The 19495-nt window shown below is 41.4% G+C and overlaps 1 protein-coding gene across 2 annotated transcripts in view; it reads right to left on the bottom strand.

The window, feature by feature from the left end:
• grin2da (glutamate receptor, ionotropic, N-methyl D-aspartate 2D, a) overlaps window positions 1-19495 on the bottom strand; it is a 165935-nt gene that overhangs the window by 130319 nt on the left and 16121 nt on the right. For both annotated transcript variants that reach the window (XM_085790830.1, XM_085790831.1), the window contains 2 exons: window positions 12675-12862; window positions 5528-5668 (listed from right to left, as the gene is read on the bottom strand). In XM_085790830.1, coding sequence (XP_085646956.1) covers window positions 5528-5668; window positions 12675-12862 — 329 coding nt within the window. The remainder of the gene's footprint in view (window positions 1-5527; window positions 5669-12674; window positions 12863-19495) is intronic.

The raw sequence follows: 19495 nt of genomic DNA, 5'->3' as shown, positions 1-19495 counted from the left end.
CCCTTTAAAGCCAGAACAAACAAAGAGCTGTTCATGGTGGATATCACTTACCTGAGCTCAGTCTGACTCCACTGCCTCTGTGCTGAGAAACTCCAGCAGCAAAGTTTCTGTGGGTGGAAGACGTCATGCAGTCACTGACTGCAAAGGATTTCAGAATATCAAATGTGAATATTTTGTTTGACTTCATGTGCATCTGTCCAATTACTTTTGAAGCCCTAAACTTTGGTGATGTAAATCCAGTCAATTAAAGCCGAGAGTCGACAGTTTGAGGCACTTTTCTTTATTCCGTGTCAAAGTGAATGTGCCAGAGCTCGGAGGCAGAAGAACAACGGAGGTACGACTGTCCAAACACAACAGGTGGAGGACTTAAGTCAGACTCAGCTTCACCAACACTGAGGAAAGACTTTGATTTTAACTTGACTCGCTCTCATATTTGCACTTTACTAGACATTGAGGAGTTTGTTTGTTGTTTTTTTTGAATGATTTAGTGATGTGTGGTGCAGTGCCAACAGACCTGAGACCAGCCAGAGAGCAGAGTGAGACGCAGAGATCTATAACTACAGCGACACCGAGGCCAAACAAACCTACACATAAAAGACCGTGATAAGGACAAGTCCCTGAATCTGCCCCTTCAGTTCTTCCACCACCGACAATTCCTTCAATAACAACAATAAGAAGTCCAATACTAATAATTATAGCATGGGTGGCTGCTATTTGCAAGAAAATATCAATAAGTACCCTCCACCCACTCCTCAGAGCCCTGTGTAAACACTTGAGAACCTCCAGTTCTTCCTGCCTGTGGCCATTAAACAGATTAATCTCAAACTTACCTCCATCATTTACCTTTTTATAGACTCATACAAGTGGGTACAAACATACTGATGACTATATCTAAGTTAACAAACGAATGACAGAAAAACAGAACTTGAGAATAGGAAAAAAAAGTATCTTGAGTGAGTTTTTTTCTTGTAAGAGTGCGTGAAGTTTTGTGGTATGATTCTGAGCCGTCTTCTTCAAGAGCACCTGCATTTTCTCCTTGAGTTTTTTGCACAATAATCATCAGTCCTTTTGTTTGTATTTTCTTTTTTTTCCATTTGATGTGTTTTGCCTCTTTTTTTTATTGTATCACTTTCAGATGTTTGAGATAAAGTCTTCATGCATTCAGTCTGAAATCTTGAACTTACATTTACATATTCCCTGTTTTCTTGTATATATTACCATAGTCCATCCATCCATTGTTGATACACCCAAGGCTCGGGAATTGAACCAGGTATCTTCTTGTTGGGAGGCAAGAGTGCCAACTACCATGCCACAACTAAACAACAGTATAAGGACATTTGTGTCTTTGTATATCTATATATGCACTAGGGATGTACCCGAACCCAAATACGTTATTCAGAAGTACACAAATAATGCTTTGATCCAGAATAGTTTTTTCTGTCCGAAGTTTCTCCTCATTATTCGGGAGCTTTTTTCTTAAGAAAAAGAAACGTTTCGATGCGAGTTTTGAGCCAACTACAAGAGATTAAAACAAAACGGAACAAAAAAAGCCAATCACATCCATACACGAGACACTGCCACAGTTTGGTTTTGGTGAAGAGTGCTCTCAGGCTCAGTCACTGCAACAGCACATAACCAGGTGACTCTGGTTCACACTCCAACACACTAGGTGGCGCTAATGCACCTTAACGGGAAAAGAAGCGGCTATAAAACGGTGGATACATTTTTTTGAGTGTCACAACCCGCGAAACGACTTGTTCCAAGACCAGAATTTGATCCATTCAGGCCGATTACATTTGGAAAGTCTAGAAGAGCCGCACAATAAATTATTTTATTCCCGTTCTAGTTAGCTGAGAGCTAAAGCGGAAGTTAGCCGGCTAGCTCGGAGGAAGTCTCCGGTTTCTTCCCGAATAACAAATACATTTTTTTTTTAAAAAGCCCGAATCCGAACTCGAATACAAATAGTGCACTGGCTGTACACCCCTAATATGCACATGTCTTATCTAATCTGTATCCTCTTCATATTCTGTATTTGAAGTGCAACTGCTACATTTTATAATTTCCCCCTGGAAAGTGAGTTGTAAGCCACCACAATACTTTTATAACAAACTGTACAATCAACACAGGCCTCAAGTGTCTAATCTAAGAGGGTTTCTATCCAGACATGAGGTGTTTAAAGTTCAAAGTGCAGCTTTAACACTTGTCCCACAGTGAAGATGTTTACATGTGAACAAGTCCATGAAATCAAGCGTGGATCTCCCTGCAGAGTGAAACCCCTTCACGTGTTACAGGTGTCATTCGTGGCGCCGCGGCGAGAACTATCACTGCCACTCCACCAGAGTCCCACGAGCCCCGCTGCCTGTCAGCGTGACAGACAGCCCTGCTGCTGATTGAGAGCATTCAAATAAATAAATAAAGAGAGAGAGAGAGAAACGCCTGAGTCTGAGGGGCATGAAATGTTTAGCCGAGTTTAAAATGAACCTCCTCGCTTCATTAAAGAGCGCAGGCAGGCAGGCAGGCAGGCAACCCGCGGTAACCATCCATCTGCAGTCAGACTTGTTGTCTGTGCAGGGACGATTTCTCTGACGCTGCCATCAATCTGTCATATCTGCACCAATCTGTTATTTTTTTATTTATTTTTGCTGTTAACTGTTGTAATTTGGTTTCAGTTGTGCCTGCTCTGCCTCATCTATGTTTATTCCAGGAAGGACTTTGCTGTGGCTCCCAGAACGCCTTCAAATACACAAATAGGAAGAGGAAACAGCCAATCTGAGCATTTATAGAGTAAACTACAGTATAGACCTTTCATTACGGCGACATACGGTACATCTGCGACAACCTCGGGTTCAATGTTTCTGCTCAGACACGACGCATGTGGACGGTTCAAACCAGCGGCGCCGCAATTACTGACAAACCGGCTGCAGCACCTGAGCTTCAGCTGCACGACGAGAGGCGAGTCACATCTGCACGAGCGGACGCACAAACACACGCTGGGATTTGGTGGTTCAGAGAAATCATTTAAATTAGCTTGTCCGTTGTTTCCTCATTAACATTTTGTCTTCATCACCGATCAGTCGGTGACATCTCATCTTCAGACCTGACTCGACTCAGAGGACGAGCTGGTCCTCGTCGCCTCCTGCAGACAATTTGTGAATTTCACACAGAAACCAATTGCATTAGTGGATCTGAACGCAGATCTCCAGAGCGGGCGGAGCAGCAGGTTACCAGCCGGCTGCTGTGGCCCTGACAGCTGCAGAGCAGAGCACGACTCCTCCAAACGCCTCCTACAGGGGGTTGTGTCAGAGAGAGGCAGCAGTCAATCAAACCCACAGTTCAAAAGTTTGACTCCTCTGTTCCTCTGTTCCCCCTCCACACACTCACAGTCCCACTGGGGAAGACGAGCAAATGGTTTCAAAAATGAAAAATGGTATTTTGGACATACTGAACAACATTTTCTACAGTTTCAAACATCCAATCATTCGTCACACTGCTTTTACATGTAGGTGGAGGGCAGATTACATCCTGGACGGGTCACCAGTCCATCACAGGACTGATACATTGACAAACAAGCAAATTAGAGTCACCAAATACTAGGGGTGGGAGAAAAAATCGATTCACATAAATATTGCAATATCTTTTTTCATGATTTTTAAATTGATTTTTTTTTCAAAAATTTTTTTTTTTTTTTTTAATATTGTGCAATGTGCATTTGTTGGCCTTTTTTACATACAGAGAGTACAGGTTTTGAAAAGGGTTTAAGTTCACTTTATAATGTAGTATGTTCATTTATAGGCTTCTACAGTATTTGTGTGCAGATAAATGTAAAAAATGCAGACTAAAAATCGAGAGAATCTGCAATATCGTAGAATCGCAATTAGAATCGAATCGCCATCCAAGAAATCGTAGAAGAATCGAATCGGGAGAAAAGCATATCGTCCCAGCCCTACCAAATCCGTCTTTGGATTGTAGAAGGACAGCCTAACCTTTCCAACCTTTGTCAGCTTTCATAGTTAAGATACAAGTGTCAACAAAACACAACTGGGGACCAAGAGTCCTCAGTTGGATCCAACTGGTTCAATCCATCGCCTTCCACAATGATGTCACACTTTTGCAAGAGGCCAACAGCATGAGCGAGGAAGTCATCATGGCAGAAAGAAGTGTGAGGCGTCATTTACAGTAACACAAAATGACACGAACAGCACAGTGTGCAAAGTCTGTGGCACAAAGATTTTACACAAAGTGTGGAGAGACAGAAGTGTTTGAGTTGAGTAAGTTATTACACAAAGAAAACCTCAACCTAGAAATATAAAACAACATCCAAGCACAAGTCACACAAGGGAAGGAATCACAAAATAAAACAGGAAATGAAACCAAACAGAGTCCAAGAGCTCAAACATGAATCATCTCCCAGAGAAAACCATGGCAACCTCCTGGCAGCGAGGGGGCGGAGCTAACGAAGCAGTGAGACGTAGTGTAAATGTCAGTGGGTGGAGCCTCCTGCAGCGAGCAGCGTTTATTATAGGGTGCAGAACAGAACACCTGCCCAGGTCGGGTGTTAGATCATTGAGGGTTTGTATTCAAAATAAGTGTGTTGTAATGCAGAAAATGCCAAGTCCATAGCATAATTACATGCACATGTTGAACAGCTGTGACCCAGTTTGAGAAGATTAACCTCGAGTCGCCTGGGAGACGGATCTGTGTGTAACAGCAGCCTCTCCTAACTGTAACAACTGTACATCACAACGTCACAGTCATTCACTCTCCATGTGACCGAGAACATGTTCCCATCAAACTCTGCTTATAGAGACTTGAATAAAGAGATGATGCATGGACAAAGGAGTCTTATACAGTGGGTGAGCTGAAGTGCAGTCACATGTCAATATTCCTGTACATGAAGGACAACACTCGCCAGCTGCTTATCTCCATCATCTCCATTAGAGCAGCCATGAACTCCGACAAAAGCTCTTTAAAGGAAAAGAAAAGAAAAGAAAAAACATAGGAGCTGCTGTTCCCTGCTCCAGCAGGACATGAACGCAGCATAATGTTTTATATATGTCTACATTACTGCGGTGCTGAATGTGACCCTGAACAACGCCGCTGAGCTTCAAAATCAATACTCCCTCAGTGTGGAGGTCTTTCATTATGCTAACGTCCAATAATAATCATATATAAAACCAACATTTGTTCAGGGTTGTAATGACGACCATAAATCCCCCAGAAACACGGGAAAGCAGCAGCAGCATCATTTCACCTGTAAGAATGTGACCATAGAAACACCACAGCTGGTTTCTTTTTTGTTTTTGTTTTTTTTTTTGTTTCCCAGGCCGGCATGACTCAGCTCTGAATGTGGAGGCTTCATTAAAGCTGCTGGCCACTATTTACTTTTCCGTGCTGCTCTGCTGTTTGCTCGCTCACTCTGCTGCATGTCAGGAGCTGCTGAGAACGACATCGAAATTCAAAGTCACCCTTCGCCGTCCTTCCCTCCCTCCCCCTCCTCCCTTCCCTCCCCTCCCTCTCTGCCTCTCACCTGATCCTGTCTGGCACTCGATGGGTCTGGTTACCGTCACTCTGGCAGTTTCCTGCGTACTGCGACCGGCTGGTGGCCCCCTGGTCCCTCCGCAGAGCCATGGCTCCGTGGGTGAGCACAGAGACGCCCTTGGCAATGCGCCTGAAGGATTAAGGAGAGAACAATGTGAGACAGAGACAGTGGGACGTTTTCAAAGGTCTTTTCTTTTTAAGGAGAAAGTAAAAAAAAAAGAAAAGGAAGAGACAGTAGTCGTTGTTTGAATAAGTGCGTATCCTGTGACAAAGGAAATGCAGCAAGACTCAAAGTTAATAGCAGCGAGCCTACAGGGGGGGAAATGAATGAATGAACTCTCCTCGATAACTCAAGAGCTGAACTGGGCCAAATTTTAAAGAACGCTCATCTTGGCTCATCTCCCACCGACTGAGACACAGAAGAATTACCCACTTTCTACAAATGAGGTTGTGGTGGTGTTGGGTGTGAGCGCTTCTCTGCACCAGGAAAGTGACAAATGGAGAGTAAAATGCAAAACACGAGCCGTCGTCCCCTCGTCAAGCTCAAGAACCGGACTCACCAGCGATAGATTGATCACTTTCTGCTTTCAGAGACGAGCCGGGGAACATTTTTTCCATTTTTGGGAAACACATTTGTTTTCCGTCTTGCTGAGAGGCAGAGGAGAAAAGTGATATTACTTTGATCTGTGTGAGGACGGAGCAAAGATTAGTCGACCGTATGTTTAGCCTCTCTGCACAAAGGCCTGACAGAGAGGGAAAGCTTTCCAGACGGAGCTCGAGAGAGAGGAAACACCTTAGAAAAGGCCTAAAATGTGATTATTTAAATGTCGCATCCTGTAAGCTAACATGCTAGCCACCAGTACACCCATAAACTACCATGGTGCAGAGTTATGTAACATTAATGTTAAAGGAGTTCTAGATATGGTGTTTTTTATATGCTCCACACGCAGCATTAGGTAAACACCAGGTCCAGATTACATAACTCTAAAATACAGCATTGGAAGTGCTCCAGATACAGAATTAGAGGAAATCTGGGGTTCAGGTTGGATGAACTCTAGACACAGGATCATACTACACATAGCACATAAATCCTAGATGTGCTTTTGGATGAACTGTACTGTACTATTGGATTAGATTAACTCTAGATAGATGCATGATTGGATTAAATTTAGATACAGTATTAGATTAACTCTAGATATACTGTATGATTGGACTAACTCTACAGTAGATAGAGAATTTGATCAATTCTAATACAGCATTAAATCCGGATTACATAAACTCCGGATATACATTATTATAGATACAGTAGTAGATCAAGTATATGCACAGTAGCACAACATATTGGATAAACTATAAATGCAGTATCAGATTAACTCTAGATAAAGGATTATATTAACTCTAGTTAAAGGATTAGATTAACGCTAGATACAGTGTTGGATTAACTCTAGAAACAGGATGAGGTTAACCCTAGATATAACATTGGATTAACTCTAGATATAGGATTTGATTAATTCTAGATACAGCCGTAGATTAACTCTGGATACAGGATTAGATTAACCCAAGATAAAGGATTGGATTAACTCTACAGTAGATACAAGATTGGATTAAATCTAGATACAGGATGAGGTTAACTCTAGATAAAGGATTAGAATAACTCTAGATACAGGATTGAATTAACTCTCGATACAGGATTGGATACAGCATTAGAAGAACTCTTGGGTTGGATTGGATAAACTATGTGATACTCGAATACTGCTAGACACAGTATTAGATGAAGTCTATGCACAGTGGCACATAAATCATAGATACAGTATATGAATAAAGGATTAGATGAACTCTACAGTATCAAATAAACCTTAGATATAATATTAGACAAATCCTAGATTGGATAAACTCTAGAAACAGCATTAGAAAGTAGGATTTGCTCTGCTCTTTCAAGGAGATCTGAAAGAACCAGAGAAACAACAGGGTTTGATGCCTCTTTAACCAACACATACATTAATATTAAATCAATTAAAGCCAAGAATCCCAAAAGCTTAAACACAATAAGAGGAGGGCGGTTTGTATTCATTGCATTAGCCGAGCGCTGCTAAAGGCCGCCTCACAGACTTGTATGAATCTGAATGGATGACACCAGTGATGAATGAGCCACAGCACAATGAAGCAATCACGCTAATGCAGGCACGACCTCAGCACAACAACCACGATCCAGCTTCTGTATTTATTTAAGGATCCTTCGCTCTGATAAATAAATATTAGCACACTCTCTCTCTCTGTGTCTGTCTCAAGACAGTTTAATAATAGATCAGACTTTGATCTGCAGGAAGTTTTTTTTCAGAGCCTTTTTAAAAAGGCACCGCTTTTTATTATGACTGTAAACTCAACTCTGACTTGTAATTCAACGCTCAAAAAACAACACAGACAAGACCTCTCAGGCCTTATTATACGAGATGCTTCGATGTATTATGTAAAATATACATTTAAGTACAGCGATAACTTCCTGCTGATGAGGCTCCATCAAGGCAGGAAAAGGCCCGGCTAATGATGCCAAATTTAAAAAGCATTTCAACGTGGGGCTTGCTTCTATAATTCAGGGTTATTAACACTTCAAACAAGCTGGCAGGCCAGGACGGGCCAGCGAGGACGGACGGTTGGGGAGGGTTCAAGAGTTCAAAAGTGCTCTGTGAATAAATCGTCGCTGTCACAGACGCTGTCCTCTTCACAGGGAACTGATTCATCATCGTCCTCAGGACAGGAAGCGTCGGAGCGCCGGCGTCCGCGCTCATCTCCTGTGAGTTGCTACTGGTGCAGGTTCTGCTCAGATGGTTTTGATTATTACAGTGTGCAAGTCAGTGAGGGGGGGGCGGGGGAGGGCAGGAGTGATGAAGTTTGCATGTTGTATGTTATAATGTGAATCAGTTAACGAGGTTGAATTTAATTTCACATGTGACTTGAAGGAGGTTTAGCGATGCAGCGGGGCGAGATGCCGCGCCGTTTCTTTAATATGTTCACAAAAAACCACCGGTCCACAACATCACACACACATCGTTCTTTAGTGTCTGGAAAAAAAGAAGATTAAAAAGAACTAGACTGGGGCAGTGCGTGGCGCAGTGGTTAAGGCGGCCGCCCCATGTAGAGGCTACAGTCCTCAACGCAGGCGTCCCCGGTTCGAATCCCACGTCGGGCAGACCTTTCCTGCATGTCATTCCCCTCTCTCTGCCTCCCCCTTTCCTGTCAATCTCCGCTGTGGCTATCAAATAAAAGGCAAAAATGCCAAAAAATATACTTTAAAAAAAGAACTAGACTGTCTCTGGCATGCAGAGGGCCGCAGCTCTGGAACAAGCTAGACGAGAGCTTGAAGGTGGAGACGTCCATCTCCATTTTCAAGAAAAAGCTAAAAATGTAATTGCTTAATTTATACATATAAGCTGCAACCATAGAGCATCTGTTCCACAGTAAATCGAATGTAAATCTAATTGCCAACTGTCTTCATATTTACATGTTCTGAAAAAGCTTCTGTTGGTACGCAATGGGTCCATATTGTCTAATGTCTGTTAATGTTTAATGTGCAGTATTGTTAGTTTTGTATGTGCTGTATTGTTTTGTGTTGTATGTATCCAGGCTCCCCCAATAAGCTTTCAATAGCTTCAATGGGAGACCTGATTCACACGAAGTACGTTGTTGTGTGTATGAATAAAACAATGTTGAAACGGCTCTCAGAGGAATTCAGCAGCAGCAGCTTTCATAAAAACCCTGCAGCAGAGAGGAGGCTGTAGCCTTTTACACCACTCACTTTACAACTCTGTGAACTGGTCGATTGACTAATGGTGCGTTCAGGTGATCGCCATCAACTCATTAGGTGAGGAAACATCACATGACCAGAGAAATCAAACTAACAGAGCACAGAAAACCATGATGTGAAAATACTTCATTATTCACGTTCCATCATTCTTGCACAGCAAAGTGTAAAGATGCAATTATCATCATCACCAAGATGAGATAGATATTCACATTATTTACATCATTAACCTGCAGGTTGTTGATTTTCTGTAACTCGGGTTGAAAATTGATTCTTTGTTTGAAACTACAGCTTCATAACAAAAACTTTTGAAAGTTTTCCGTCTCGTCTTTTGACCTCAGAGCCGCTCATTTGTCCCAGAGAAGGTTTAGTTATCAAGACATGACGTGTTTTAAATACTGAATGACAGAAGTCGTCTATGTAGGGCACATGATGAGATCTAAACCATCACAAGTGAACAACTCCATCCTCTGTGGAGGAGCTCGATTGACTTGAAAGGCGTTCTTGTTTTTATTCTTTATTTGTCAAGCTCCTCTATAAATGTTTGTGTAGTTAAAACTCTGAAAATGGAGTGAAATATTAATGACAGCTGAAGAAAAGTTGGTGCTTTATTGTAGAGATAGATGGTTGTGTAGTGTTTATCCAGTGTAAAGATGGACGGAGGCTTCTGGAGAGGGTTTTGAGTGGGCTGCTCTGTTGCATCTTGGCAGCACCTCAGTCTGTTTAACTCCCAGTTAATCCAAACATAAAATAATGTTTGGAGCTGAGATTTTGGAGTCCGCACAACGCTGCTGTAAAGTTTAACCATGGGCGTCTATTGGACTGACTCACTGTTGGAAACATTGTTTACTTACTGTGGATCTATTACCACTTTCAGCTAGGGATTTGCCGATTTGTCCGATATGCCGATGCTGTCAGATTCCGATAACAACCTGTACTAGGGATGCATACTTTGAATTTTTTTTATGACCAGTAACAGACGCTCCTTAACCGATTATTAATCGTTAACCGATAAGATTAAAACGCTTGCGCGGCGATCGCTGATGGTTTTCTCTTTGTTTTTGACTTTATAAAATACACACACACATGTGCAGCAACAGCTGAACAGCGCCAGATCCACTGTGCTCTGTCTCAGATGGAAGTTAGATCTCACAATGTTGAACTGTTTTTATACAAAGCGCAGCCAAACACCAGACTGAAGCAGAGAGAGAAACAGCAGAGCTCCTCTGCTACTTAAATCGCTACGAAATCCAGGCATTACGTTATCGGGTTTTCATTATCGGCAGAAAAACTGATAACGAGATGGACAGATATTACATTTTTAAGATATATTCGGACATCCCTACTTTTAACCTGGCTGGTGCATTATTTCATTATATTAAATGTTATAACTATTCCTTATTTTTCATTGTATGTACTTTTACCTGTCAAATGAATAAAAACATAAATAAAAATAAATAAAAATAAAAATGTTATAACTATGACTGTAAATTCAGTGCAGCATCTGTTGGAAACATCTGGTCGTATTTTTTCCCTGTGCTGTTTATTCATATATGTAAAACCAGTGTGATATGAAAACAACTCATGAGGATTTTGCCGTTTCTGTTTGAGCCTGACTGAGGCTGAACTGTGATGCTTTGCTTTGAAAGAAGTAACTACTCTGCTGCTCACTGGACTTCCCTTCCAGCATGGATCGGACGATAATTTCATAACCATAGAAACCAGATGCTGCTTGGCACAGCAACAAGGAATCCTGCATATGAGTTTATGAAAAATCTACCCAAGGTCATGTGTGGGATGCTGTAAAAAAAAACAAAAAAACACTAAGCACTTAATGTATCTAAACACATCTGGTCAAAGGAATAAAAAGCTGTGATTTTGTTGCAGCTGGGAGTCTTTCTTTCCGACCCCCCGCTGCATCTCCTCTTTCGACTGGGGTGGATTTAATAGTCAAAATCAATAAAGGATTGCACCTTTCACCTGGATTCACTCGGTCGGTCTACTTAGATTAGATGAGAATTTAATGATCCCTGGGGTGAAATCAGATCATCCCCGCAGCAGATAATACATCACCGACAGACCAGGTGGTCGTAAAAGGTTTACTGCGTGCCTTCGTGCGTTCATTGAGAATAAAGAAAAGAAAAAGATTTTTAAAAAACTCAGAGTGGATGTTTGTTTTCTCTCTGACCCTCATGAAGATATTTAAAATCATAAAGTTGTTCAGCAGCTTCAAGGGTTCGGCCCTGCAGAACTTATGAATGAATGATGGCATCGCTCAGCACAATCAGGATCTGTGCTGCTACAGATTCAGATTTACATTAGCGTCTCGCGGTGGCTCGGAAGGTCGTCGACTTATAGATGCATGAATATTGAGTGTACGGATTAATTCCTGATCTCTGAAAACACATTTCTGTGATAAAACCTCTGAACTCAATGTTCACTTATGAAGATTTTCCTGAAGGCCGTGGAATTCAGCCAAAACCTTCAGTGTTAGTTCATTAAACCAACCTTGAGTTTTATATAAAAACAAATGGTACATTCTTGTACAGTAGGGTGGAAACCTAAAGGGATAGTTCAACATTTTGGCAAATTGGCCCATTGCCATAATCCCTATAGTCATAGCAGTAGGTTTGTTACCATTAATTGTTGGTGCAAGCTATTTTTAGAACGGCAGAGCAGAGCCGCGAGCTGCTCAGAGCTACGCTACGGAGGCTAATGGGATTTCTTGGTTTCCCTCATCAAACTCATCAAATACACAATCCAACAACTCCAAAACGCTCTGGTGGACAAGTTGTGACCTGCACATTCACCACGCTATGAGATAATAACAGAACGTTACCAGACGGAGTTGTTTTAGAGGTAAATGCCGAAAAACTGCCAAGGCAACGCGCATCAGCAGTTTTGAATGAATTTACCAGAAAACAACTCTGTCTCGTAACGTTTGATGAGTTTGATGAGGGAAACCAAGAAATCCCATTAGCCTCCGTAGCGTAGCTCTGAGCAGCTCATGGCTCTGCTCCGCCATTCTAAAAACAGCTTGCACCGACAATTAAAGGTAACAAACCTACTCCTATGACTATAGGGATTATTATGGCAATGGGCCATTTTGCCAAAAAAATGTTGAACTATTCCTTTAACTCCCAGTGCATCACATTCTGCTGTGTTTAGTAAAGCAGATATGATGCATTATGTTCTGGGTCTGTTTTATATTCATCTGAATGTGCACAGGAACAGGAAGTCCCAAACGTCTGTCAGTGCAAAAAGGGGGAAAAAAGTGTGTGTGTGTATATACTGTATTATATAAATATGAATGCAGTACATCTGAACCTGCTCATACCTGCGAGGCTCATCCCTCCATCCCTGCGGCCGGATGGCGAACAAGGCCTTGGGCAAACCCTCCAGGCCCAGACCGGACAGAGCCGGCCCCACGGCGAACCACATGTGACTGGGCCCGGCCTGTCCCGCCGCCCACGCCGCCTTGAAAACCAGCTCCGCCTCCTCCAGGGAGCAGTACAGCAGACGCACCTTAGGGAGCAGGAGAAGGAAAAAAGGGGGGGAAAAAAAACAGAGGAGGAAATAAGGATCCGAGATATTTAGCAGAAGAAGTGGCAGAAAATACCCGAGGAGGAATAAAAAAGAGCGACAGAGCAGGGGGGGATTAGAGGAGCAGAAAGAGAGTTGATGGATTAAGAAAAGAGGGAGTATAAGTTTAACACGGCGGAGAGGGAGACGTGAATCAATTAAACGAAAGGGAGGAAAGAGGGAGGGAGGGAGGGAAAGAGGGAAGGAGGGAGGGAAACAATGAAAGTGACAGAGGATGAGACAGAGGAGCAGAAGGGAGGAGGATAAATGGATGGATGGATGTGGAGAAACAGCAGCGAATAGTAAACGTCCGTCCTGTTTCTCATCCTCACTGTTTGTCCTTTATAAAGCCGCTCTCCCGCTCCGTTTACAGTTATGGATTAGGTTCATTTATATTTCAATACATGTCGTGAACTTATACATTAATACTCATCATGTCTTTTTTTTTTTTTTTTTTCTTTTACACACAGAGCTGCTCTTGAAAATCAGCACCTCTCGGTCTGCTTGTGTTTCCCCTTCATACATTATTAAAACCCAGGGACTGGATTAAAAAGACAAAGTGAAAGTAGGAGGAGAAAGAGAGAGAGAGAGCAAGGCTGCAGTGTGTGTGTGTGTGTGTGTGTGTGTGTGTGTGTGCAGTTGACGCTGAGGGTACTTCAGATGATTACACAGAGGAAGCACTTGAGGAAAATTTGCGCCACAGTTCTGTAAGAAAATTGACGAGGTTATAAAACTGAAATTAGTCAAAAGCAGCAAGTGAAATGCTTTTACTGACACACACACACACTGTACCGGCAGGCGTGTGTGTGTGTCTGAATCATGTCGCACATACAGTACTCTGCACATTCGCTGCTTTTTACTCGCATCAGACCGAGGACGGCGAGATGACGCCGATCCCTCCCACTCCGCTGACAGCAGAGAGGATCGTGGGTCGGCGTCGGGGTTCAAACTCCCTGTCAATCACAGCCTCCGAGCATTCTGGGTATTATATATTTAGATGCTCTTTACGTACAGCATCGACGACGTGTTTCAAGTCTAAATACGTTTGCATTAAAAAGAAGGATCCAGTTCCTCCTCCTCCTGCTCCTGCTCCCGTCCTTCACACTCGGCTCTGATTCGTCCTAATTTGTCGTGCCATCGATCACTTTGTTAGAACAGGTGTCGCATTTTTTCAAACGCCGGCCATCTCATTTTGGAAGAAAACATTTCATTTAGATTCCACTCGCGTCTTCATATTTCATCATGTCAGAGCCAAACAGCATCCACACACACACACACACACACACACACACACACACACACAGGCAGGCAGGAATGAATCAAGTTGTGAAGAAAATCCGTCATTCAGGAGAGAAACCAGGAGCGGATTTAATTTAATTTAATTTGATTTAATTTAATTTAATTTAATTTAATTTAATGCTGCTAATTATTTTTGCTACTGTTTTTAACAGGTAGTTATTTATTTTCAGAATTGAAACGGCTCCATTTTCCCTCCTGACAGCTGCTGTTTAAAGACGTCTCCCATGAATACTTTCACACCTACAGCTCAAAGCGCCTGATGAACTGAAAGTCAATTCATTATCCAACAAAAGCTTGAAGCATCCAGCAGCTCATCGTGTGACGTAAAGCTGCACTAATCTCAATGTTTACAGTTCAACACTGAATTCAACGACTGTAATGTGAAAGTTTACATCAGTCTTTCAGCTCTATAGGAGACGTTTTAGCTCTTTGTTTTGGTCGCTCCGCTGGGGCATTTAGTATTATATTAGACCTTGCTGTTATTATATAACAGCAAGGTCTCTTATTCAGAACGGGGTGGAGACCAAACCAGAGCTAAAATGTGAATAACTACTGACTGAATTTAGTTTTAGGGGTAAAATCATAGTCAATTCTATTGTGAAAGTCCTGATCAAAAGTTATTACTCACTTCTTTTGGATATCTTTTTGATCATCTGTCATTTTTTTGGCTTGGTGTTTTAATTTGAAATTAAACCTGGTGTATAATAACCAAGAACTGTACAGGAGCTAGCTACAGTTAGCAAGAAACTTTAAAAATGAAAAATTTCAATGATGCAATTGGTACAATTGAGTGGGATATGTAGGATTTCAGTATGTGGAGTGGGTGGAGACCAAACCAGAGCAAAAATGTGAATTACTACTGAGCAATTTTTTTATTTTAGGGTCGAATAAGAGTCTGAATCATGATCTGCTTAGTAGTTATAGTCATAGCAGTAGGTTCGTTACCTTTAATTGTCGGTGCAAGCTATTTTTATAACGGCGGGGCAGAGCCGCGAGCTGCTCAGAGCTACACTACGAAGGCTCATGGGATTTCTTGGTTTCCCTCATCAAACTCATCAAATACACAATCCAACAACTCCAAAACACTGTCGTGGACAAGTTGTGACCTGCACATTCACCACGCTATGAGATAATAACGTTCCACTGATGCAATTGGTACAATTGAGTCTGATATGTAAGGTTTTAGTATGTGGAGTGGGTGGAGACTAAACCAGACCAAAAAATGTGAATTACTACTGACCAAATTTTTATTTTAGGGTCGAATAAGAGTCTGAATCATGATCTACTTCCTGTTGTCACTCAAATTTTATTGTGTAAGGTCTGATCAGAAATTGTTACTCATATCTTTTTGCTCATTTGTCATTTTTCGCACCTCAAAGGCAAAAACTGTACAGTAGCTGGTTACTGCTGTTTAACGATCAGCAGTGGTCCTTTTTTTAATGATGCAAGAAATCACTCTTACTAAGTATCAAAAATGTATATTTAAACTCTTCAATCTTTAATCTTCTTCTTCAGAAAATACAAATCAATAAGCAATGATACATGCTCCATGATTTGTATTTCAGTGCAGGAGTCTTTTGTGAAGCTGGATGTTAATGACTGAAGTTGCTCGCAGCTGTGTTCGGACTCTTAAATATCAAAGTGTAAAAAAAAAAAAAAGTAAAAGAGTAGTACAGTAAAACTACATAAGAGATTTAGCCTCTGTTGCTGCGCTCCTTCATTTCTCATACATTTATTCTCCTGTAATGATAAACTAAAGTGAATCCGACACGTACACACCGGCTCTCCTGCTCACCAGTCACAACGCCGAGATGCAGATCACGGGCTGATGCCTGGGGTACGCTAATTGGCGAAGGCAAAGCTTTGAAGTAAAATAAATGGCCCATGCAGCTCCACAGCCTCCCCAGTGCCTCCCAGATCGAGCTTAAAAAGAGACGTAAGATAAATTATGTTGTGTTTGCTGCAGAACGGGGAAGTTTCCAGGTGTGAAGGCAACAGTGAAGCACAACACTGATCTTTTTATTGGTCTGTCAAAGCAGCCAATTGAAAGAAGACGGTGTTACAGTAGCTTCACTTCACGGCCTCGCAGTGTGTTTCAGAATAGATCTGAAGGCCCTTTCACGTGTTTAATGGTTTGGTTCTTAATGGTTTGTGCGACGAGCTTACGTTGCAGATTCTCTATGGTTTTATAATCCTTCACTAGCTCTTCGATCCTCCACTGCCAAGCTTTTAAATACACACATTTTTAGGCCAAAGAAAATAGGCAGTGCAGCTGTTTTAAACGGCTCACCGTCCTGCCAGCAGCTGGAAGAGATGTGGACGCTCTGTGCAAATTTTTTTTTAAAGACGACAGCTGAAAACTTATTTATTAACTTGGCTTTTAATTAATTTCCTCATGTTTTATTATTCGTACTTTCTCTTCGTCTTCATTTTATTGTACTATTTCATTTTTTACCGTGAAGCACTTTGCAAAGTGCTCTATAAATATTATTATAGTCTTATTATCAATAGTTGACTTGTTCACACTGCTGTGAAACTGCTGTGATGATGATGCAGCTCGATTTGCCGGTTGAGTCCACTCACTGACGGGTTTCCAGGACATGAGTGAGTGTGGATGTGATGATAAACTTCTGAACAGCTCAGGTGTTTTCCTCTCTTAAACTTCCTCGCTCACTCATCAAGGAGCATTTCAGCTCAGGATGTACCGAATCCTGATTTTCGGGGTTCTGCCGAATACCGAATGCACTGTTTAAGATTTGGCCGAATGTGAACCGAATCCTACCGTAAACACGTTATAAATGCACTAAACATCACACAGTGTGTTTAATTCTAACTGTAAAAACTAATGAGCAATCATTTTCACCACTATTTTGCATTTGAACAGAATGATCACACAATATCACTGAACATTTAAGCTTCAAGTCATTCAGGAAACAGGCTTCAGTATTTTGTCTCTTTTAAAACAAGAAATAAAAAGACAAAGAAGTGAAATTATGTCCACAGAGCAGAGAAAATATATGTCTGTAAGTATTATTGTGCCATGTTGACATGTTTATGTTGAAATAAAATTGTAGTGATAGCAATGCTAATTTCCATTAGCCTGTCTATGATGTTTTCCATTATATGTTAGCATCAAGCTAATGGACTTTATAAGTAAGTATTACAATAGTTAAGTATATACTTGTGTACTTTTAGTATTATTTTGTGATAATGACAGTGATGCTGGCTGTCGATGCTGTTGTTCAGGGAGAAACAAACCTCATCAAAAGTACAAAATTCAACCAAATACGAAACTGAGTCCTGGATTCGGTTCATCCCTAATTTCAATGTAGTTTGTACAGTAACCAGCTCAGGCTCAGAATCAAAGGGTCCAGCTGCTTCACAAACGCACCAGCATTTAAAGCAGGTAAGTAAATACAAAAGCTCTGAGCTCTTTTTCGTCAAGGACATGCACTAATACACTGCTGCAGAAAATAGCACATTTAGATGGATCATATTGACCCTGGGCGCCCAGCAGGCAAGACCTCATAATGCAATAATGCATCTTTGGAAACTGTTCAAAAAACGTATGTCTCCTGGAAATTGATGTTGAGTCGGGAGCTTTTTATAACACTTCAGCTGAGAGGTGAGCATTAGCAGCAGCATGTTAAAGGGGACCTATTACACTCATTTCAAGGGCTTTTAATATGATATTGGATCCCAGTGGGCCACTATTGAATGTTCCCCCTTCCTTCTGTATAGTGACACGCCTCCTCTCACATTAAAGGAAGTTGTTTCACTCGGTAAAACTGTCGACTTCATTCATACAACAGTACGTCTTGAAACCCAGAATCCGACCCAGACAGCGAAAAAACAAACAGCCTGAACCTCCATCGCAGCAACGACTTTTGCAACTCTGACGCATTTACATTTGTGCACACGTACGAATGTTCATTAATGTGTATTGTCCCTTTTAAATAAAAAAAATAAATAAAATAAATAAAGACGTCTCTGAATGGTAAACGCTAAATTCCACCACATCTAATATTATCATTGTATGGTTATATATAATGCATTGCCAACCTCCTACTAAAAGTCTGCAAATGACACTGAAGCCAGAGCCAGAACCAGGGAACTTCCCCTCAACCTGTGAGGTATCAAAGTGAGACTTTAGAAAAAAAAGAGCATTTGCAGCAGCTCAGAGCTCCTGAAACTTCAACACACACCTACCTCATGATATTTAGGTAACCCTTTAATTTACAGGCCGTTAATTACATGATAATGTCAAGAAATAGCCAAGAAATAACAATTAATTGTGTCATAATGTCTAGAAATAGCCTAGAAATAACGATCAATTTCATAGCAATGTAGAGAAATATAGCCAAGAAATAATGATTGATTGCCTAGAAATAACCCAGAAGTAACGGTCAATTGCAAGGACTTGGTGGAGAAAAATTCTGGCCTTTCCCAAAAAATTCTAAGCATGAAAAGCATGTGTGATCTCTTGCCTTTATGAAAAATATGACATTACTATGAAATTGACTGTTATTTCTTGGATATTTCTTGACATAATCACAAAATCAACGGCCTGTAAATTAAAAAGTTACCCATATTTAAAAGTCTGAAAAGCTGGAAAAAGCATAATAGGTCCCCTTTTAACGTGTGAGTTCTTTATATAAGGCTGAACATCCTTCATCTGGTCGACATGAATGGAGGTCAACGGCCGTGACACAGACTGATTGTGAGTGTCAGTGTGTCACCTGCAGTGGATCCAGGTCAGGGTCGGTTCAGAGAAGCAGCAGCAGCAGAGTGATGAGCGGCTGCAGAGCGACGGGAAGTGAGCGCTTTATGTTGAATATTTTCACCTCTTTATCTTCTTATCCAACAGCTCTTTACTTTGAAATTACAGTTTGTGAACCACTGTGTTTCTGTCTTCTGAGTCATGCAGCTGAGTGGTAAGTGTTTGTGTGTATAGTAAGTTACACAGTGGTCCGACTGTTCACACACTGCAGCTCCTGTTTGGTGGCAGATCAGAAGGAGATAAAAGGCAAAATAAAAGTGTAAACTTCAGCTGATACGAGTCGTTTTATGGTTATTTCTTCTGACCCGGTCACAGCAGCTTATCACTCATCTGCTACTCTGCTGCTGCTCCTGCTGCTTCACTAAAGTGGGAGAGCACTGATCTCAATCTACTGCACATACACTGACTGTAGTACTGTATATATCTAACCTATATGATCTAGATATACACATAATTGACTATAATTACAACCTGAACTATCAACAAGCAACGTGGAT

The sequence above is a fragment of the Trachurus japonicus genome, chromosome 11, assembly GCF_045865225.1.
Source record: "Trachurus japonicus isolate A0001 chromosome 11, Traja_1.0".
In the NCBI taxonomy this organism is placed as follows: Eukaryota; Metazoa; Chordata; class Actinopteri; order Carangiformes; family Carangidae; genus Trachurus; species Trachurus japonicus.
The sequence above is the reverse complement of the archived record's forward strand: the minus strand, read 5'-3'. Positions and strand labels throughout refer to the sequence as shown.